Source organism: Scomber scombrus, chromosome 5 (assembly GCF_963691925.1).
Source record: "Scomber scombrus chromosome 5, fScoSco1.1, whole genome shotgun sequence".
Classification (NCBI taxonomy): domain Eukaryota; kingdom Metazoa; phylum Chordata; class Actinopteri; order Scombriformes; family Scombridae; genus Scomber; species Scomber scombrus.
The window spans coordinates 27,915,215-27,938,449 of NC_084974.1; the positions used below are offsets into that span (position 1 = coordinate 27,915,215).

Sequence of the window (23,235 nt, forward strand, 5' to 3'; positions counted from 1 at the left end):
TGTTTGCCCGTTATTTGGCTAACCAGCTATATTCATACAATTATATCTTAAATTCCTGCTGTTGAAAATGCAGGAATGTTCTCTGGAAATAGCTGAAAGGAATCCATTGTTTTCTAGTCACTGAAGATGTCGAAAATGTTGCACAAAAAAATGCAAATGAAACTGCTGAACTTCAGTAACACAAAGCTGTGTAACAAAGTGCAAACAGGAATGTATTACACACGCTAATACGTACATCATTCAGCAACCATGATTTTAAACAACACTTGTATTATTCTGGAAAGTTATTGTTCATTCTTATAAGATTGTGTTACTCCTCATGGTGTTAAAGCCGTTCAGACTTCAAAGCAAAGCAGAGCCTCTCGTAGTTGTTATCTTTCACACTGACGCTGCAGAACATATAGTACAGTCTGCTAGACAAACCATCTGTTTGCATCTGTTTCAACAGATTCAGACGGTAATTATCAGCTGAGCTGCGACTGCAGCTGCTCCCTGCAACAATGTCCTTGCTTGCCTCGCAAGGATATGAGTCCCGAGGCAGGCGGCGAGGAGCAGCTTCACACGGTTATTGAAGGTGTGAACACACCACGAGAGAGACGGAGCGAGCTGGGTGGCTGCATCACAGCAGCTTGACTGTCTAGTTGTGATGTTTCTCTAACATGTTGCATTTTTTTTTAATCTCTGTGATCCATTTCCAGCTGAACTTTAGACAGATTATATCAGCACAGACTCTGCGACTGTGTTTCGGTTAGATTTTGAAAACAATGTTTAAGGAGGTGAGGTTACTTAAAGGGACATGTCACCAATCAGTTTTACAAATCAAAATGAGTTTACTTGACATGAAGTACAACTCAGCCTGTAGGAAGAGTTGTGTAGTGTCTCCTGTGGATGTGAAGGAAGTTTAATTTAAAACACACAAACCCTGATGATGTCATCGGGTATCTCCGCTCAGGCTTGGAGTTTACACACTTTCAATGTAAAGCCTGTCTTACAAACTGGGGCCATACGTTTGAAAGATAAGGAAGTTTAGAGGGAAGGGAGGGTCCAACAAAAAGACTCCCAAGTTGTAGAGCTGGAAATAACAATTATCCTAATTATTGTTAAATCTTTATTTAGTTAAAAGATTTTAGTCTCGTAAAGGAGTGAAGGAAAAATAGTGAAAAATGTCTGTGATGTTTTCTTGGAGCCTAAGATGACGAGGTCTGCAGATTGGCTGTTTTTTTCCCAACCTAATGTCTAAAACAGAGATAATGTTATAACTGTTGTTGACTAATTTACTGTTGATCAATTAATCGTTTCAACACCACTGAGGTCTTCTTTTTTTTTTAAATCGTCTCTTTTGAGTCCCTCAACTTTGTGGAAGTGTGGTATTAAATAGCTTGATTACCCCTTTAAAAGACTTTATAAATAAAATGAATTAGGGCTTCAATAAATTATCCTTTTTAATCGTTTTACCTAAAATAAATGACTCAGTGCATGAACTTGTTCAAGTGGTTTATTTACAAACATGTAAAATGATATCACGTGGAAGTGACTGTTCACAACCATCAACACTATAACTGGGAGAAGAGAAGCAAACATATTGTCAGAAATGTCTACGTTACAAAAATATTGACCTATGTACTATTTTACAGTATCTACAACACGTTTATCACTTAAACATTCCTCTTTGTCTTAACTTGTTCCATATTTTTCAAGATTGTCTTCAATGTGCAACAAACAACTTTTGACATGTTTTTTTTTTTCTTCACACCTCAATTTTTTTTTTTTTTTAGAACTGTTACTTTTACACACAAAAGCTTCATAACACCAGCTGCTAGATCTGCGGTACAGTTTATATCCTCTTACATGTGGCAATGCAAGACCTTCTCAAAGCGGAGCTGAGGCTCACTTTGACCAGTCAATACTCCTCGACGTTTGAACTTCATTCACTTTAACCTTCTGGGCCAACAAGTTCACATTCTCTCTCTCTCTCTCTCTCTCTGTGTGTGAGTGTGTGTGGTATGTCATAGGCTACTTCTGGGGACACATTGAATAATTAAGACCAGTTAATTGGGGATAAAAGCTGATTTTTGGGTCAGTGGTTATAGTAAGTGTTAGTGTATTTCTATGTAATGTCTGCAAAAGTGACCATGATCTGATATATGTATATGTGTGTACCAGCTACTCCATATGCTATGGGGACTTGCCTCCATTATTGGGGCAAAAAACAACTCCCCGTAATGTAAATCTTTACTTTTAGAGTAAAGACTTAGTTTAAAGCTAAGATTAGTTTAGGGTTATATTAAGGTTAGGGGGGAAGGGTTAGGCAAGTTGCGGTAATGGTTAAGATAAGGATAAGTCTCCAGGAAATGAATGTAAGTGTATGTAATGTCCTCTGAAGTGATGGAAACATGACTCTCTGTGTGTGTGTGTGTGTGTGTGTGTGTGTGTGTGTGTGTGTGTATATGTGTATATGTGTGTGTGTATGTGTATGTGTGTGTGTGTGTGTGTGTGTATGCCTTTGCCCTCGTGCTTTGCTTTTCCTCAGCAGTGCTTTTTGTTTGCATGTATGTACATATTCCATTTGGACCCTTTGATGAGGGACTCTGAGGTCAGCTGCAGGCATTTCAAAGAGGCAGTGCGACCACACTTGAGAGTGGCTGTGTATGTGTGTATTGGTGGGTGGCTTTTTTTGTGGGGAGGGGGGGTAATCTGAAACGGGATCTGGCCGCTGCTGTTGTTGAGTCCAGGGTGGTTCAAGGGTGGAACATGAGCCAAAGAAATCCATGTCATCCTGGAGAGAGAGCAGGAAGAGGAACACAGACGCGCAGCGATTAGTAACGTATCTACCCAGAGCCAGCCAGGGGCCGACTTAAAACAGGATAGTCTTGTCTACATCAAAGAACTCGTGCTATCTCTTGTTTCTTTTACCAGCTGCTCTTCATGGACATACACGCAGCACTGTCCCAGTCCATAAAAATGAAGAGTTATAAAAAGGATAGCGTGCGGTAGTTGGAGAGAAGTTGAGACTTGTCTCACAGATTTAGTCTGTTAATGTCATTAGGAATAAGTTAAATGCTGTGAAATTTGAAACGTTAACATCTCAGTAGGGACTGGAGTATTCATATATTCAGTGTTTTCTGGAGTGGGAGAGGCCACATTTCTTCTTTGAGAATCATCCAGCAGTTTGCTCTGAGGCAACTCATTTGAAATGCCAGGGGAGTGTCTTGACGCAATTCCATAAGATCAGAGGATAATGTCTCCTCACCTTCTTGAGTCGTCGGGTGCTACTTGGGAAGAAGTGCATCTGTCACAGCTTCACTGTAGCTCTGTCTGGTCCTCTCAGGTGAATTCTCTCTTGACCTGCGCTCATCCACTTTCTCGTCCTCCTCCGGTCTCCCTGCAGGTTCTGAGTTCCCAGTCGCCCCAGCAGCCTCTCCAGGTACAGACTCTGGATGTCCTCCCAGCTGCACTGGGTTGCCCTCCTCATCCTGGTTTTTACTTCTGGAGAGATACAGCCATGGTTATTATGAATCAGTTCACAGCCACACCCTGTGGTGGTTCTCTTTCATGCAAGATGCCTCTGTTTGTTCTCAGCACTTTATAGAATCTACATAATTAACCACATTAAATTAAATTATGTCTGCAGCACCTCAAATAAAAGCAGAAATGAGAGCGCTACCCTCGAGGCAGTAGAGCGGTGGTTTAGTATTTACGTGCCTGCTGTTCCCAGGTTACCTGTAGGCGTAGCAAACACTAGCTGATGAAGGAATGACACTGTGTCAGGCTCCCACAGAGTTAAGTCAGGAGAACGTGGTGTTATAGTCATTTTCCCACTGGGCTAAAAAACATTTGTGGTCACAGTGTTGCCAGGTAGTTTAGATAATGGTGTTTACCAACAGCATGTTATGATCCACTGTTTTTTATAAATGGAACAAAAAGCGTAGTCTCCTCACCCGTCACTGAGGCTTGTCTGAGACTGGAAGGGACTGTTATCCTGGCTGCGGCCCAGACTGCAGCTCTCATCACAGCACAGAGATGGGATCAAGTGGACCGGACCTGAGCGACACACAGAAATGTGTAACTTTGACTTCACGTAAGAAGACGTTTTCCACTGTTGAAGCAACACAACGATGAACTACTGAATTTAGAAAACAATATTTTGGCGATACTGTCTCAGTGGCTTTACAGTGTCTGACACTAAAACATGAATGTACTTTTTCATCAGTCTGAAGCACGACCTACCACAGGTGTGTCCTGGGCCCAGGTGACACTGGCAGCAGGGTCTCTGGGGAAAGTCGTGGAGCCAGCGGGGGTCCAGGCAGGACAGCTCCGCCCCGCTGTACGGACAGTCCTGTGATCTCAGAGAGGTTGCTGTGGAGACATGATGGAGGATGGTCAGCCATGGAGAATCTATGAAACTTTCTTCACAGATTCATAATAGCAGTTTTATCAAACAGAGGCGATAAACGACAGCTAAAGACATGTTTCATAACTTGGCAACCCAAAGTTTGTCTTTATTAATGGCTTATAACTAATAAGTAAATGATTTATTAAACATCAATAAATCCATTACTTACAACTTATTAACCATAGTAAAGTAGAAAGTGGCACACTTTTACTATTATATAAATAATGTTTCACTTCAACTAACAATAACAACAGATCAGTTTGGAATGGGGTTTTCTTTCAGAATAATTGCTGCTGTCAGATGAAATCGTCTCAGCTCCATTTGTGTTGACTGTCTTTCTAAACGTACACGCTCTCTTAAGTGTTGGGAAATGCTTTACAACCCTCAGGTCCAAGAGGCTGATTAAAATTCCTTTGTATAATTAGAAAAAGGGAAAAAAACACAACTGTGTTAGCATTTCGTAGCAGCTTGGGTGAAGGGTGGGGTACCGAGCGAAACCACTGGCACAGTATTTCATTTTAGCATTCACTTTAGGCCATTATGGTGAGGTAAACACTTCACTTGTATTGCCTCAGTAACTTCCAACTACACTCTTCATTTTAGGTGAGTTAATTCTTTAAATCTTTTTCTGATTCTTCACCCCAGGATGTTTTCACATGAGCACTTTTCGGTCTGAAGAATGCTTCTCATCATACAAGTTACCACAAATATGCAACATCAGGGTTTTAATGCAGCTTAACACTGGAGATCCCAACTGACAGATTAACTGGCACTCTGTGCATTTAAGTACATTGAAAGAACACATATGCTGCAATGAAAGCTCAGTATTGTTGTCTCTGCTGCCTTAAAGGAAATGAAATAAAATTTGCTTCCAACTTCAGCTTGCTCATCTTCCCTGGAAGTTGTAGTACAGTTGAGATTTTCCTCTATTTTGGAAATAATGACTAGAGTACAGATTGTACTGTAAATTCAGTAGCTGTGAACTGAAATGCCAACACCTGGGGAGGAGCATTCAAAGTTAAGTGCTTGCTGCATAGAGCCGCACACCTATAGAGAGCAGCTGCATGAAAAGTCTTTCTACATGTAAAATGTGAATCTAACTTTAGGACTCTTCCCTGGTTTTAAGATGCTGCTCATTCAAAATGCTTCTAGATGTTTTAACTCACCACTAGGCTTCTTCTCGAGCAGCTGTCTCTTGCAGTAGATGACGCAGAGGACCAGCAGAGCCAGCAGCACTGTAGCCAGAGCGCTGCAGATGACAGCGGCCAGGGCCATGTCCCGCGGACTGGTCACCACCGAGGGCAGCGGCACTAGATTCACACGCCCGCTGCCTGCAGAGGGACAAAAAAAAAAAGAGGAAGGTGAATACAGCTGGACAACAGGATCTGACATCAAAGCAGTCCTGTGCAGCTTATTGCAAGGTGATGAGTGCTATTCATATTAGATAAGAGTGAACAGCTTCATTTGAGCCTTTTAGACTTAACAACTAGAGAATCGCAGTTATGAAAGCATACAGGGGCTAACACATGACCAGGTGCAGTTACTTCATATTATCCAACACTCCCAAGCTATTCAGAATCGGGTAATGTGAGACAAATCATTCCTTTTCGCCTCGAGCCAGTCATCTCTTTGCTAAAGTCTAATGAAATAAGCAGAGGAGTTCAAAGAGAAGTAGAGGTAGAACGCTGGCCAGGCTTTTGAAAAAGGTCAGACGTGTGTGTGTGTGTGTGTGTGTGTGTGTGTGTGTGTGTGTGTGTGTGTGAGTGTGTGTAGGTGTTAGAGAGAGAAAAACATATTGTGTGTCATTGCGTCTACAGTGCACGTATACTGATTTCACGATTTAGCTTCTGTTCAAACCTGCCCGAGGGGAGAAAACGTGATGTCACTGTTCGCTCCGCCTCCAGGACCCTTCGCACACACACTCTCTCATTATACAAGTTCTCACAAATACAGAGCATGAGGGTTTAATATGGCTTAGTGCTGCAGAGAACGACGTTCAAGACAGATGAACTGGCACAAAACTTTGGCTTCAACTACATGTAATTATCCCTTCAGTCATTCACCAGAGAGTCACACTACATGATCCCAATGTAAACTAAAGAGTAGCAAAAATTCAAAAGACATAACTGGAGCTTTCTATCAATCTCTAGCTGAATTTCTTTTTTTTAAATACAGAAAATGAACACAGCAACTACATCGAAGTTGTTTTCTAAAACAGTTTAAAGCTGCATTACTTGATGTTTTTTTTGAGGCGGTGGAATAAGCCGTAAACACAACAATTAAATATTTTCACCGTATAAAGTTTTTAATATGAACATTTTAACACATTCAGCAGACGTGGAGTCTTATTAGCATTCATTCAGATTTGTGTTTCTGGCCATCTGTTAAATTTTAGGTCCAATATTTACTCTCCTTTTAGTTGTTTTGATTTCCACCATCTCCTGGGGGAAATATCTGCCTCTTTAGCGGTTAAATGTTCCACTATGTTCAGCTGCTAGTTTAAAACTTTGTCTGTCTGATGTTTGGCGTTTTTAGAGTCTTTTTGCTTAAAAAAGAAGAAAAGGAAAAAAACCCGCTGTCTGCTGGTAATGCATGTATGACAAAGGCCTGTATATTTTTTTAAAAATGTCATTGAGCCAAACTTTTGGTGATTAGGTGATGTATAGTGTCAAGTAAAAACACCACATGGTCTGATTTCCAAGACATCCGGGATCATAGGGACTAAAAATAATTGTGGTTGTCTGGAGTTACATTGAGAAACAGTTATATAACAATACTGAAAAAAGTATATTCTGCAGCTGTAAATCACACAGAAATCAGCTAGGAAGATATTTTGTGGTGTGCGACTTTCCGGTAATCCTGCGTGAGAACTGAAGTATCAGCGGAACGGCGTTACATCAGTATGAGCTGCACGCCCCAGATGACAACTTTGGCTCTCGACATTGTAGCTTTAAGAGCGGGCTGGCGGAAAAAAAACAGTAGCACGCCTGATTTCTCAAATTGAGTGACATTTCTCTCTGAGGCCATGTACCTGCGGCTCAGCGTAATTGTCTCTGATCATTATCAGTAATCAAATATAATTTTCTTGATCAATGTATGCTTGATAGAGTGGGTGTGGGTTAATGGAGAGCAATATTAAAAGTCGGCTTGTGAAACAGACTGACCAGTTGCCAACATGCGAGGAAGAAATAAATTAAGAGAGCTCGCTGATGAATATAATGAATTACTTTTTGTTTGAGTAAATCTTTTTTTAAGTGATGGTGTTTGCTTTTCAGTACATTAATCATAAAGGAAACCGGCCTCAACCTTTTCACATCCAAGAGCTCTTTGTTATGCAATGTAAACATTACTTTAGCTTTGGGTAGGTTTTTTTTTTTTTTTTTATTCAGCCAGATAGGGGATAAGGGTATTTTAACATTCCTTCTAAGAAGAAAAGAAGCGGCTCTCTAAAGCTCAGTTTGACCCAGAGGGCACAATAAAGCAGCATTTTGATACAAACACAAAAAAGTACATCATGTCAAAAACGTGACTTATTACTTGCTATTAAAAAAACACAGTGCCAGAAAAACAGTTACTGCAGCCAACAACAGGAAACAGCTAAAATCACTGCAACTTCTCAGAATCATTTATATAGTTTATACAATAGTCCTTTTATTAAATGCCAGCGTACGACAAAGCTGATGAGTTTCTATTTGCATTTAATCCGCAACACTAAACAACAAAGCTGTTCAGACACAGGAGAACATCATATCACAAAAGGGAGAAATAAGTTTTGTATTCACGGTTGAGCATCAAAGTGATCTGTTTAAAAGCGACGATTGTAACGATTTTCAGACACGCAAAGGCTGAACTTTACCGGTGACATTTAACCGTTGTGTTTAAATTTGGTCTTCATTGTCAAGGTCAAATTCAATCCATCCGAGGGGAGCATCATCTAACCCCGAACACAAAGGCGGCTTGTTATCAGAGGCGCAGCAGCTGCAGCAAACACAGATAAACACTGCTCCATTGAAGAGAGCTCACCTGCTGATATTATCTCCACACAAACCAGGCCAATAAACCGCAGCCTTTCACAGACTGCCTTGTCTGTTGACTTTATGGAATGCCACATACTCCAAATAAAAGAGGCACTACTTTACACCTCCGAGGGGTCTTTACAAACTCTTTAAAGAGGTTCTTAAAGAGGACTGAGCACTGTTTTACCCTCCACTTTGAACAATGACTGCAGTCCTCTTTGCTGTGTACAATTCAGAGCTAGAAAAACAGTGTTTTCTGTCTTATGTTAAGACTCTCGCAGTGGTTCAGTCCTCAATTATCATGTGTGATACAATGACGACCAAAGTTCTTGTTTGATCAGCATGATAAAAAAAAAAAGAAGAAAGATCAAGCATAAGGAGGTTTAATAACATGAAATGTAGCAGCGTATGACACAGACAAAGCATCTGTTCCGGCTTGCTTAGAGCAGGTTTACCAAGAGACATTTAAAGTACATTTTTATCTATAGTTGTATCATGTAGTATAACATTTGAATGATGATAATACTGCAGTTTTACCCATCGTTTCCCTGTACAGTAACATGCTCATTTCTCTAATAATATGAAATTCTGAACATGTTCAAAAATAGGATTCAATTATTATAAATTAGGGAAAAATCTATAGCACACTTTGCAGAGGCTTTGATGACATTTCAGACAGAGTTGGAAATGTATGAGGATAGTTTAAGGAGATGTGCAGCTTATTGTTAAATAAATTAAAATTCTTCAATCACCTTCACTTTCATCTGCTGTATGTTCCAAGAATGAAAGAGCCTCTCCAGATGCAAATACGTTTTAACACAACATACACATCTGCAGGATATATTGTAGATCTTTCACATTGTGTATTTCAGGCATTAAAATAGGTGCAACAAACAATGTGTTCAATCACTTTCTACATTTTTATGCAATTAAACTGTTTACGTCTGTTGGGAGTTATTTATAACATCCAAAGGTGTAACGCCCAAGATGTGTTTGTGATAAAACACATAATGTGGCAACACAAAACATTATGATTGCTGCGAGGTTGTGGTTTTGATAATTGCTTGCTAAGTTGATTAAGGAGAAACTGTCATGCAGTGACTTTGTTGAGCGTGCTTTTGAATATTGAAGGAAAAGGCTTGAATTGCTGGCAGGCGCTGCAGTTAGGAATGTTTCCTGTACGTTGCCAGCTTGGTAGGCTGTGTGGCATCTGTGTTGAGAACTGATTGCGTGAACCTTTGAAGTCAGTCTGCATGCCGCAGGAGCCAATACTGGGACAGTGTTTTCTTTACATTACAAGACAGAGTGTAGAGGTTATCAGGAGGGACAGAGGTTTGTTGGATCCTGTTTCTGCTGCCTAGTCTAACAAAAGTGATAAGTGGCAACTAAAAGGAGCAGAATTCACTCTGTGTCTTGATAATATATCGTTTGAGAAAGCTGAGATATCCTAAAATATCAGAGATAACAAATGTTGTATGGCTAGATTTAAAACTTTGACCGTTTTATATCTTTATGACTACCCCCAAAAGATAAAATCCCATCTGACTTCTGTGTAAATCAAGCTGGAGAGACCAAAAAAAAAGAAGGAAAAGGAAATACAGGCGTAAGCTAAAAAAGAGCAGGATTGTCTGTGTGTGAATATGTGTGTGCGCATGTATCTGTCTGCATGCCTCAGTGTGTTAGCATGGTCTGGGCAGCTCTTCCAGATCTACCGTGACAGTGAATAAAACTCCAGCAGATGAAACACATTAGAGGCTGAAGGAATCCATAAAACACAATCTCAATTTTACTCGGCTCCAGAAAGCCACTGGGGGAAAAAGGGAGGAGAAGAAAGGAGGGGTAGTTTAAGATTTACAGTCCACCCCAGACGGCGACTCGCCTCCCCTGCACAGCTGCACTGTTGCCCCGGCCCAGTGTGGCCTATTAGAATGATCAGCCCTTTAAGTTTTCACCACCCTCCTCAAGATAACACTGGAGGCAGGGGAGCAAGACTTTCAAACATTTGGAAATGCTCCACTGAGAGTCCCTGTAGGAGCTAACTACCAGCTATGTTCCCAGACACAATGGACATTTTGTTTCGAAGGCCTCCTCCAGTATCAAAATGGGAAGCTGCTCAGATGGACAGAGGAGCAGACAGAGGGAGGCCAGTTGTCCGAAGGCTGCCGTTCATTACACAAATGTTAATGCTGCTTTCAACAACATATGAAAGGAATATACACCGGAGAAAAAAAAAAAGAAAAAGCCAAACAGATACCGGATGTTCCAGTGAAATCATGATTCTTTTCATTTGGTGCTCGTGAACAAAGGCTACTCAAGCTATTTTTTGAGTTGTGTGACGTGCCAGAGCTGTCTCCATGTATTTAACACAGGGCTGCTAAACCTGGCTGGGCCCACTCTGATGCTCTCGCTGCCAAACGCCTCCTCTGAAACAGCTGCAGCCTCCTCTACCATCAGGAAGTCACACTCAATTACCAAAGGTATAAGTTCACTCGCCCGGTTGTTTTATGTGGAAACCTGAAATCATAAGGCTGTATTTAACTACTTATAATGGCTGGAAGAGAGAAGTTAAGTGGATCTGTAGCCTACTGGAATGTGAGCCCTGCTTTATGAACATACTGTAACACACCTCCTGCCTCCCTTTTGCATAATGGATCTGCACAAAAGGTAGTAAATTACGCTGCTTAAACCACTGCCCTCGCTGTCGTATTGACTTTGGTGTTTAAATAAAAACATGTAGAACAGTGCAGAAGTCTTGGGAAGTCCTTGAATTATCAATGGAGGTTTTGTTAAAGGAGGTTTGCTCATTTAATCCAAATTGAGTGCTGAAAACGGGTGGCTTGTTCCGAGTTAATATAAGCCAGTGTTGGCAAATCCACTATTATGTTAGTGGTATCCATTTCAGCTTTTCAACTGCTCGGCTTGTAAATTTGAGCATTTATTTGCAAATATAGCATAGCTGCTGGGCTCAATGAGACTTAGTGAATGAACTATGGCTCGCTCCGCCCGTTAAAGGCTGCGGTTCTGGTTTCTCCAAGGACCTTGTGTTGGCATGTCCTGTGCGTATGGGCTTTGTTGTGGCACTGTTGCCTGATTTTTGGTTCAAGCAGCATTCTGCCAGGAGTTCAATAGTGTGCCCTTGCTGCTGATGTTTGCTTTTAGACTATTGTATCCCTGTTGTTTCATCTTAAAACATGACCTAGTGTGGGCTGGGATGAATGTTTGTATTCATGAGAACATGAACATATCCCACTGATGTAAGGCCAACTGTAAAAGAAAGGAAAGGTGCTTACAGTGAGGCTCATAGGGAGGCGGAGGGTCCCCACAGGGTATACACTCCATATCCTGGAAACCACTTAATTTCGTCTTCCTGTAATATCTGTGGAGGAAGCAAAACATCAAAGTTGATCATGTGGTTAGATATATATCACATATTGGAGTCATAGTCCTCAACATTTTCATTAAATCAAACCCAGGGTCTGCCATTCCTACACTCTACAATTCAGAATAACAGAACAAGAACAAATAGATGAAAATTGTAGACCTCCAACTTCTTCCATTTGCTGCTCTCAAAAGTTTGGTACATGTAGTATTAAACTGCATTTTCTGAAACAACCAGCAACCACAGATGTTTCCAAACCGACAACTAAACTCTTAAGGATTAGAACTTTAAAGATATTGGTGTATTGCAACATGTTCCTCCTCTTCTGAAGTTATTCTTGTGACAATAACAAATGTATTACAGATAACACAACTGTCTGGTGTTTGTCCTCTCACCCGGGCAGACAGTCTCCACACACGGCGTTGCTGGTGGTGGAGCAGTTGCCCTTCTGGAAGCGGTTGATGAGTCCGCAGTCCAGGCAGGGCTTGCACTTCTGCAGGCTCCGGTCCTCTTTGAAGCGGCTGCTCCGGCAGGGCACGCACCGGGCATCCTCTCCATAACCAAAGCCACATTCCTGAGGGGATTAACGGGAGAAATACACCGGGTAAGAGGTGGGGTCGGTGGTTTGGGGAGATGTGCAGCTGGTGAAAAGAGAGGGGTGTGGAATTAAAGAATGATCTTGGCTCGCGGGATCAGAGGAGAACAATGGCCTGCCTCTTTTGAGAGTCCATCTTACACTGGCAATAATCTCCCTGACTCTCTCAGGATGAATGAGTGGCCTTCCGCTGCAAGACCCAGAAAGGCCAGACATTTGAATAATAAAAGCCCTAGGGGACACCCACTGTTGTATTATTGCTAGTTTATTGCTGCGTTTTTGTGTGACTCCCTCTTGAAGCAGACTCAGTGAGTGTCCCGTTGATTGAGAGGCCAGCAAGCAAAGGAAACGCTTCAGGAAGGGGGCAAGGATTATAGAGAAGTATACGGAAAAATAAGATGAATACTCTTTTTGTGCTCCACAACTGAAAGTGCACTTAAAAAGCACAGCTTCCTCTTAGTGTGTGACTGATCTAATGTGAAACCACCTTTTGAGGATTTGCTCACCTGAACCAAGCCAAAATCAGGATGGTGAGAGTTGCTCTGGAGAAAAACATCAAATATAAAACACTCTGCGCTGTTTTTAATTACTATCTGCACCTTTGTTTGGGTTGTCAGATTAATTCATTTCCTTCATGCACATGTTTCTTTGTTATTATTCTTTTTCTATTTTTTTTTTTTTTTAATGGAAAAGGAGAGACTAAGTCTGATCAAGTTTTGAAGTATAAATCACTTCCTTTGCTCTTTTCCACCTGCCTGTGTTAATTTTGTCTCTTTTTCTAACTGGCTCTCTGTCATATCCCCAAAAAGTCAATTGAAAGGCTGGTGACCTTGATGATAAACTGACATTAACATGACAGCTGATATTACTGTACACCATACTGAGTGAAAAGACCCTGCGGGGCTGACATCATACATTGATCATTCATTATCACCTCCACAGCAGCTGCCCCCCTGTTGTCCAGTGTTGCCGCATTGCAATCCCAAGCCAGGAGGACAGACAGGAAAAGGGAAGGAGGGGTGCTCATATATCATTAAAGTGAAGGTCAGCTTCAAACAGGGTTTCTCTCTTCTCTTCTCTCCTCGCCCGTGTCCCGTTTCACTGCCCGGGCATGCAGTCATGCTGGAATGTGGGCACAAGAGTCTGATATGGGGGTTGGGTTTGGGGAAGCGGGCTGGCGAGAAATAAAAAGGGAGGTTGGAGGCAAAGATGTGATCAAGTGATGGCACCGCAGAGTCGGGACAGAAGATGAGGAATTCAGTGCTTCCAGCCAAACACATGTGAGCCTGACATAGAACCCTTGGGCCAGGCCTGGCCCGAGGTGCACCAGTCAGGGCTGGACTATTGCAGCTGTTGTTATGAACTCTCCATATAAGGCCTTGCTCTCCAGCAGGACAGGGAGGGGAGAGACAGAGAAAGAGTGAGAAACAGAGAGGGGGTGGTTGATGAGTGACAAAGAGGGGAAAGGCGGAATAAAGAAGACTTGGCCGCCCACAGTTACAAGCCATGGGCTTGACTTTCTGAAGAGAGAGAGGCTGAGACCAGGCAGGGGATGCAGGAAAGTGCCACAGCGCAGAACCCTAAAACTGGAATTTAAGAAAGCCCTGCAGGCCCAACAACTGCAGGGATCCTCACTGTGGTTCGTTCCGTGACCCACTTCTACATGAAAGAAGGGGTCAAGGGAGGATTCATCCTTTCTCAGCCCAGCACTGGCACAAGCTCTGACCATGGGGCACCACATGGCTGCATGGGGGCTGATGCCACGTAGACACGAGCGGGTCAGAGCACTGAAACAAAAGGAAAATGGAGCCAACTTCTGCCCCTCTAATCCCGGCAACACAGAACATCAAGGAGTGATCCCTTTCTTCTTTTATCCCCGCTAACAAAGCTCAACAGAATTGACACCCTCCACTGAATGCGACTAGCTTAGCCGCTAAAAGAAAGACTATACCGCTAAAGAAAACATTATCCATAAAACGTGAAGACAGAAAATGTAGCGAATCATCATTCAAGTGTGCTGGTCCCTCCATTTTCATGTTGTACTTTGAGGTGATTTCAGCTCAAAACCATCCAAAAAAGCAGATGCTTAACATCCCATTTCCCTGTCCTATCTCCTGATCTAGTTTGGGTGAGACTGCCAAGCATAACAGCAGTGTGGAGGGGAGAGAAGCAGAGAGAGAGAGATGGGGGGGTGGGGGTGGCTGGGACCTGAAGCATGTTCAGACGCAGAGATGTGTCTGAGATTAGGAGGGAATCACAAGAGAGGAGGCCAGCGATCTGATCTGGTAGTGAAACAACGCTGTACACAATGCACGTTAGTTAAAGCAGTGCATTTGGACAAAAAAGACTTTCACTTCCTTTGTTTGCCTCTCTCTATTTTGATAGTTTTTTTACTGCCTGGCCTCTTTAGTCACTTTGTGCATAAACAAAGTCTGGCCACTTGAATTTTGACCCTTCTGCTGCTAATGCACTCCTTGTAACTTTGCCTCTGCTTCTCTAGCAGTGGCATCCAGAAGTCCTTTGCCCTGAGAGTGTGGCTGGAGGAAATGTTACACTCTTGCTCCATACTTAAAGATGTTGACACATCAAAGTAGTGTTCCTGCCTTTTTGGCCACTGGCAGATTTCCAGCATGCACTGGAAACACTGATTCACCCCTTCTTCTTCATGCTTGACACAACACAACAGACTTAAATGACAATTCATTTGACAAATGAAAAATCGAATGAAATACACTCGAGAGAAAAGAGGGTAACTGGTCGTAACGGACGTTGCCTCTGTGTGGGTGGTTCCTTTAGCTACAGTTAATGTGGAGGGGCTAATTGATGTTTGTCAGCCTGCCTCAGAGCAGCTTCCAGAGGCAAACTTCCAGAGCAAACTGGGGCACATTCCTCTGGGATCTCTATGGCAGCTGCACAGAGGGACTCCAAAAGTCTGCTTCCCTCCCAACAGTCAGTCGTCCCTTTCAGAATATGGACAGATTGTCTTGGTTACAGAGCTCAGACCAGATGTTGTTCTCTGGGAAACTTTCTCTGAGTGCAGGCCTCGGTCTCCACTGTGAGCCGGAATCCCGCTACCTTCAGAGAAAGAATGAGGCAGCCAATTATTAACCAGGACCCCAGGGTGGCTCGCAGCATTCATGCCTGTTGAGGAACATGAGGACTACTGAAGCGTATTACCAACCACAGAGTGCATGTCTGTGAGCGCTGAGATTAAAGGCAACTAGGCTTAAATGCATGTGTGCAACAGATGTCAAGGGTGATGCAGAGTTTTTTCTTCACCAGTACTCAAAGATGCAGTGGAGTGTAACCCACATTAAGACATATTTATCCGTATTTTCACTTGCAGATTACTGTTTACTTAAAGTTTTATTATGTAAACGTATAGCTTAAGACGTAATTAAAAAAACAGGTTAAAAGCAACAAGAACAAAAATCTACTTCTGGAGCCAATGACTATATAAATTACAGGTATATTCATGTGTGAGTTTACTCAGTCCAGCTAGCTAACAAAAACAATAATCTGTCAATAAATCCTACCTTCATTAATGTTGCAATGTTCGGTTTTTGTGATAGAAAGATGATAGTTAATGGAAATTTTGGAGCTATAGGCTGCTGTAGACCTGGCCTGCTTTTGGTTATGTCAACCCATTTTTTGACAGGTTCCGCCTTTAAACTTTAAAACAAGCACAGACCAAAAAACAAAAACCTGCCAGTTGAAATTGTGTCAGTTACTTAATTATTTACTATAATTCAACATGTGTCAAGAATAATCCAACTTTTCTTCAGTCTTGAAACGAGGGGAAACCGCACTTGGATCAAGTAGAATCATCTATATTTAATGAAATAATGATCTGCAAAGCTGCCAATGGAACACAATGATTTGTTACAATGGTTGGTTTTTACCTTTAGCTGTGATTCAAATAAATCAAAAAAAGTAAAAGGAGTCTTGACATTGGCGTATGTTTTGCCAAGAAATGATCAGTGATTATAGTTTACCCACCTTTACATCTCTGCCTACGCTTGCAGGTGAATAGCTGCAGCCAGAGAGGAAAGCCTTTGCTTACCAATCTTAACTGACACTATAGAGACCTGTTTGTACAAAGCACACAAAAACTTGTGGCTAAGGTGGTGGAAAAAACTGTATTCCCAACTGAGAGAGCAGCAAGCTTAGGCATGGCTTGCTTCAAACAGTGGAGACAATAAGTTGGAGAGGTTGCAATAGGGAAAAACAATGGAAGCCATTCAGCTGCAGAAGGTCAAAAGTATGGGTGTGACTGATTAAAGAAGGGTCGGTGTTCTACAAAAGCTTAAAACGGCTTGGCTGTTCCCCCCATGAAAGAGAGGAAGTAATAAATAATGTTGTTTCCTTGCATAAGATAGATCTTTCTAAACAGTGATGTTCATTCTTTTCATGAACTCACACAGTTTTTCTTTTTTAAAGCAAGGGAATAATCCAGCCAACTGTTTTTTTCACTGTAAGGAAGTTGGTTCAACTGACTTGTTATGGATCCCTTGTGTTACTACACCTTCCTTTTCCTAAATAAACAAGTGACAATACTTTTTCCTTTTAGTTGCACTATGGAAAAAGCTTGTGCGTGAACACAGTACTTTAGACAGAAAGTCTTAGTTCCTTCAGGTCAAGGGGAAAAAAGACAGAATAAGTCAGTTTGGTTCCAACCTTTGAAAGCTCCTGCCCTGCATCACACTGCTTGCAGGGTTTACAGTTCCCAAACCGGTCCTTGTACTCCTGTTCTCTGCATTCTCGGGTCTCCTCCTCAGCCCTCACGGGAACCTGAGAGGGACAAAGGACAGTCAGAGATTCCTGCATTTCATCGATAACAGATAAACCAGATTGAACCCAGAGCTATGCATCATAATCTCTCTCATTATAGTTTAAGGGGATAAACCCCTGCCTTAGCCCCTAGAAAACAAGTCTGATACGTTTGGGAGGAGATAAGATGAAATTTTAATGTCTGTTGGGAAGCTGCATAGTTGCAGTGGCAAAATCAGAGTCAAACGCAACAAAACAAGGACTGCCAAAACCAGAGGATAGAATCTAGAGGGCAGACACCGTCAACTAGGACAATGCAGTGGATAAAGGAAAAATGATTGTCTGTATTGTCAGAGTTACCAGAGAGGATTTTATAGCTGCCACAGTTGCCTGTTTAGGTTAATGTGTACAGTTTGAAGATAAACTACAAGTGTATAGCATTACAAGCATAGGTTATACAATTCATGTGCACAGAAGGTAAAAAGATATAGTCATTCAGTTGTGTTCAGTCATATCTCACTAGAGCCCGACCGATATATCAGACAGCCGATATTATCAGCTGATATCGGCCTATCACAGATATATCAGTATCAGCATATATGTTGTCAGATATGCAGTGATTATTCAACTTTTTCTTTTAGTTATTTAGCAGCATTTTATGTATATTTTATCCTATTTCTTAATTCAAGTTGAATAAATATGTACATGTTTTTATTTATAATTATTAAGTTTCCAGTGAAGTTTACCCTTTCAGTGCATTAATGTCTGAAAAACTGTAAAATATCATGCCATTCCATTACTTAAACATATTAAAATATTTTTACTCCCTACTATTGATATCAGTATTTGCCCCAAAAATCCAGTATTGGTCGGGCTCTATATCTTACAGTCAGCAGTCAGCTGTCATGGAAATGTGGTTGCAAGCTCTAGAAAAAGCCAGTTAGTGGGCTTGAGTTGAGTTTTTTTATGTAAAACCTTTTCCAAGAATACACATTCACTCTCATAGATCAGAATAGACTAGTATCTTATTCAATATGTGTGCAGTGGGCTATAGCTTTTCTTTTCTTTACAAGGTATACACACAATAATAACACAAAGAACTAGTTCACTTATATTCAAAATGAATAACACTTACCAGAGTTGAATATATAACATGTAATGTTAGTACAAGAGAGAAGGTGCGCTGAATTATCCAGACCATTTTGATAAGCCACTTGTTGCCAGTAGCTGAGAAAAGACACAATAGAAGAATGAGTTCAACTCTGTGTTTTATTGTCTTCTCTCTATAATAAACATTCACTCATTTATCAAGGGAAAGAAAGCATATTTGGGTTGAGTCAGATTTTCTGTGTTAAACACTGCCTTTCTGATTTAATCCCTACTGACTTGCCGGTGAGTCAGTCAGTACAAACATGCTGTGCAGCCAATCTTAACCCTTCAAAACTTAATTTAAAATACTAATGTGATTAGATTCTTCAATGTCCAAAGACACCTTTTTTTTCTTTTTTTTCTTTTTTAATTTTTGGGAATGTACAAGACATCTAGAATTGTTCCATTTGCAGACAGAAAACCATAGACTCATGGGTTTAATTATTTTACACACTGTGAAAATGTCAATAAGTCAATACAGAATAAGTTAGTGTTATTTCTAACTTCAAGGCTACAGTAGTTAAAGAGCAACAAGGGTTAGCCTGACCAGTGAAACATATATATAAAACACTTTTCAAGGCATAATACATATTAAAGCAGGTATATAGGCAGTGGAGTACTAATTAAAACATGTGTAAAAGATGTGATGCTGTTTAATTAAATGTGCCATCAGTAGCTGCGATAGTTCAGCACTAAAAACCTTCCATTGCTTTAAATGAAGGAGACAACACAAATGCTCCAACTCTTCAAAACACGCACTACTGTCACCGTGTAACCAAAAAACTACAATTCACTCGACTATTCAAAAGGCGACTAAGTGTTTTTGTTTTAACACGTGACTCTAAAGCGACATTATTGTTGTTTTCTACAGTTTCCTATGAGGTCTTGTGTGTTGTTATCGTGTCTGCTGTCTTCTGAAATAAACCAAACGCTTGCTCCGCGCCTGGAAGTGCATTAGCTAGAGGATCCCAACACTGCCGGAACTGATTTTTAGAAGTAGAAAAAAGGTCTTACCTGCTGAAAAAGGTGCCTGTGGTTCAAAATAGTGGGTCTTACAGGTCGAAAGCAGACCGGTGAGAGGTGTGGTGGTGTGTTTCCCGCACCGGTCTGCTCAGCATGTCAGCGCTGCTGCCCCAGCTCAGCTCAGCACAGAGCCGCAGATCCAGCACACACTGCGCCGAGATCAAAGGCGGAGAGAGGCGCGTGTATCTGATCTGTGATCAGCCTGCCTACATCAAAGACCCGCTTCCACACACCGCTGCCCCAGCACTGACTGCCCTTCCACTCTGCTGCTTTTCTAATGCAAGTGAAGCAGGATAGTACAGTTTAAATGTCCAGACAGAAGAAGACGAGTACTCTGAAAACAAGCTCTCTCTCTCTCTCTCTCTCTCTCTCTCTCTCTCTCTCTCTCTCTCTCTCTCTCTCTCCCCCTCACACACACACACACACACACACACAAACACTGTGTGGTGTGTGTGTATGTGTATGTGTATGTGTATGTGTGTGTGTGTGTGTGTGTGGTTTATCTGAAGGCTGTTACATGACAGTCAATGCTCTGAAGTATTGAGCACCAGCCCATCAGCACCCAAACAGTGGTGCGGGGACCTTTACTAGTCCATGACGTTGTCCCTGGGGTCCTCACCATGATAAAATAAGATTTGAATACTATAGTACCAGAGATCCAGAACATTGCAACACAATAAAACAATAAAGTAATAAATGTAAAGTGTATAAGGTGTAATATTTTTGAAAATATGACATAAAGTGACTCTGGCACGTCACTAAAAAGTTTAATTTCTAATTTTGAAAACAGTTTAATATCACAATTACCTTTCTGAAGCTAACCCAGTAGCAGAGTACATTTGAGACCACTGGTTTAAAGTCATAGAGCTGCTCATGACATGTAATGCTGTTGTAGCCTATAGTCTCATGTCTGTTTGGAGGTTGTCGCCATTAAATTATTTGGGGAGCTTTCATCTCAATGGGCTGCAGATGTCATGACGTCAGCGTGCTGTTCCCAGATTGGCTGAGCCTCAACTGACTTGTTAACACATCTGCTGGGGAAGAGCAGGGGTCAATGTCAAATTACTCATTTTGTCTGCGCACTGGTAAACAGATACTTCATTCAATGAGACAATATCTTTTGTTTGGGACTTCAAAATGTTTTTGGGCTTGTAGAATATGTTCTTTTCAAAGCTATTGGAATCAAACTTATTCACCACAAAAAGAATCCCACTTGCAAGAAAATATTACAGCTACTATATGTTCATGGAGGGTTAAGCCAAGACTTTCTACAAATATTATATTTTCTGACAAACTCTAATTGTATTAAGTCGCCTAAAAGGGTTGTTGATATGACAGTTAAATTGATGAAAATTGAGGAGACTGCTCTTTGAGAAAATAAAAAAGACAAGTTGACACAAAATGTACAGGATCATATCCACCTCTGGCAAAAAAAAAAGAGTGCTGTGTGCACACTGGTGTGTGTCTGAACCCAGGCAAAGACACAGAGGACAAAAGTTCAACACTGCAGCAAAAGTGCCCAATTACTGTACATGTCTGGACATGTTGTATATCACTTCCAGGAAAACACAAATGTAACTAATGTTACACAGCCTAACATTAATTGTGGATTATTAACATTTTTCTTTGTTTCATGTATGCAGCATTCAACAAGTCTGTCATTATTATTACTATGGAAGTGTGAGTTAAAATATGTTGTAATGCTTGTAGCACCTTTTTACATTTTGCTCTGCTTTTGTAATCATTGTGAAATATAGTGTTGCTTATAGGAATCACAATATAAAACATTGTGATTGATTTATTTCCAGTGTTGAGGTCAAATCTGCTGACAGGTGACCTGCACGTGGTCGCTGTGACATGAATCACCTAGCTGCAACAGGATGATACTACTGTTGAAGCTTCTCCCTCCTTCAGCAGGAGATTGAAGCTTTGGTGCTGGCTCCATCTACTGGGAGAAAGGTGTCATGCTTTATTAGTGGCTCTTTACTGTTGCTGAACAATGATGTCATGCTCACTGTGTCTTTAAGCAGTTTCGAAGTTTTTAAAGTGTATGGAAGTTACTTCTACTCCACAGGATTATATCATGATGGTTTGTTTTTGTTTATTGTTTCAAACTCCTTATCTATAAGATGTTCTATTCTATTCTATTATATTATATTATATTATATTATATTATATTATATTCTAGTCTATTCTATTCTATTCTATTCTAGTCTAGTCTAGTCTAGTCTATTCTGTTCTATTCTATTCTGTTCTAGTCTATTCTATTCTATTCTGTTCTAGTCTATTCTGTTCTATTCTGTTCTAGTCTATTCTGTTCTATTCTATTCTAGTCTATTCTGTTCTGTTCTATTCTATTCTGTTCTGTTCTAGTCTATTCTATTCTATTCTATTCTATTCTATTCTATTATAGTCTATTCTATTCTGTTCTGTTCTATTCTATCCTGTTCTAGTCTATTGTATTATATTCTGTTCTATTCTATTCTATGCTATTCTATGCTATTCTATTTTATTCTATTCTAGTCTATTCTATTCTATTCTGTTCTATTATAGTCTATTCTATTCTGTTCTATTCTATTCTATTCTGTTCTAGTCTATTCTATTCTGTTCTATTCTATTCTGTTCTATTCTATTCTATTCTATTCTATTCTATTCTATTCTATTCTGTTCTGTTCTGTTCTATTCTATTCTAATCTATTCTATTTTATTCTGTTCTATTCTGTTCTATTTTTTGCACATTCCAAGTCGAGTGAACTTTTGCTCTTTTCTATTCCCCCCATCAATCAATCAATCAATCTTTATTTGTATAGCGCAAAATCACAACAAAGTCATCTCAAGGCACTTTACAGATGCAGGTTCTAAACCGTACTCTTCAGGTTTTAATTTTAAAGAGACCCAACATTCCCACATGAGCAAGCACTTAGCGACAGTGGACAAGAAAAAACTCCCTTTAACAGGAAGAACCAGGCTCAAAGTGGGCGGACATCTGCCTCGACCGGTTGGGGTAGGGAGGAGAGAATCTAATCTAATCTATTCAATAGTATTAAATTATCCTACAATCTTAGTACCCCTATAATCTTCTACGTATTCTATTGAATGAACAGTTATGTGCGCACTCTATTCTGTTCGCCCATCCCATATTTGCTGTTGTGGTGTCCCATCAGAGCGTCATTCAGCAGCTGTCGCTTTAAGAGACTTGTGCACTGTGCAACCTGCAGTGTGAAACTGTGCCGAGGTGTTCGCGACAGTTAGATATTTCACCCTGAGGCTGCTTTCATGAAAAGAAGTACCTCTGGAGTGCTTGGCCCGGTTACCCTGGTATTTATGTGACCATTTAAGGGAACTTGCTCCCTCCCCTGCGGTGCAGAGGACAGGACGGAGATGCTGCACTGATGCTGCTGCTGCTGCTGCTGCTGCTTTCATGACGTGAGTATCCCTCTCTCTCCCTCTCTCTTCAATGCGGCATTGTAGGCTACTGAGGTTAGATAAAGCTTGTGAGCTGGTGTTTATTGTTTTACATACGGACATGTTAAGGTTATGACACGACGCGTATTTTACCTACTGAATCCAAATGGCTTAAGTTTGACATGTTTTTGCATATACCCACTGTGGTTTACAAAACGGGGTTTAGTGTTTTTTTCTGCAAAAGATGGTGTTTATCAGATTGATAGATTACAGATTATCTTCGGGAATAAACATGCCACTGAGAGAAGGTTTATGGGAGTCCTTGAATTTGAGGTGATGTCACTTTTCGATGTAGGCCAACAGTGCTGATATTGTCAAAAACATTGCATCACACTGAAAGATGCTTTCAAAACATCAGAGAGATTTAGCAGAGGTATGACCTGTGCAAAAGGTGTCATCACATGGGTTTATAAAGAAACAGCTTCTGTAAGGTCAGTCAGAATCC

The 23,235-nt window shown here is 40.9% G+C and overlaps 1 protein-coding gene across 1 annotated transcript; it reads right to left on the bottom strand.

Moving 5' to 3' along the window:
- Positions 1-3: 3 nt before the first annotated feature.
- tnfrsf19 (tumor necrosis factor receptor superfamily, member 19) lies at positions 4-19,549 on the bottom strand. Its single transcript, XM_062419122.1, has 10 exons — positions 19,317-19,549; positions 18,289-18,380; positions 17,061-17,174; positions 12,184-12,362; positions 11,700-11,785; positions 5,560-5,724; positions 4,228-4,356; positions 3,939-4,041; positions 3,251-3,486; positions 4-2,776 (listed from the first exon to the last, which is right to left on the bottom strand). Exons 2-9 carry the CDS (start codon positions 18,352-18,354, stop codon positions 3,270-3,272), a joined length of 1,059 nt encoding a protein of 352 aa, XP_062275106.1. The 5' UTR covers positions 18,355-18,380; positions 19,317-19,549; the 3' UTR covers positions 4-2,776; positions 3,251-3,269.
- Positions 19,550-23,235: the final 3,686 nt, after the last annotated feature.

Bases quoted from the DNA above. Each gene is read 5' to 3' on its own strand.
- tnfrsf19 (XM_062419122.1), bottom strand. From the start codon at position 18,354: ATGGTCTGGATAATTCAGCGCACCTTCTCTCTTGTACTAACATTACAT. The intron at 17,175-18,288 runs GTAAGTGTTATT...TGTCCCTCTCAG, and splicing joins ATGTTATATATTCAACTCTG to GTTCCCGTGAGGGCTGAGGA. The intron at 11,786-12,183 runs GTGAGAGGACAA...CTTCCTCCACAG, and splicing joins TGTGGAGACTGTCTGCCCGG to ATATTACAGGAAGACGAAAT.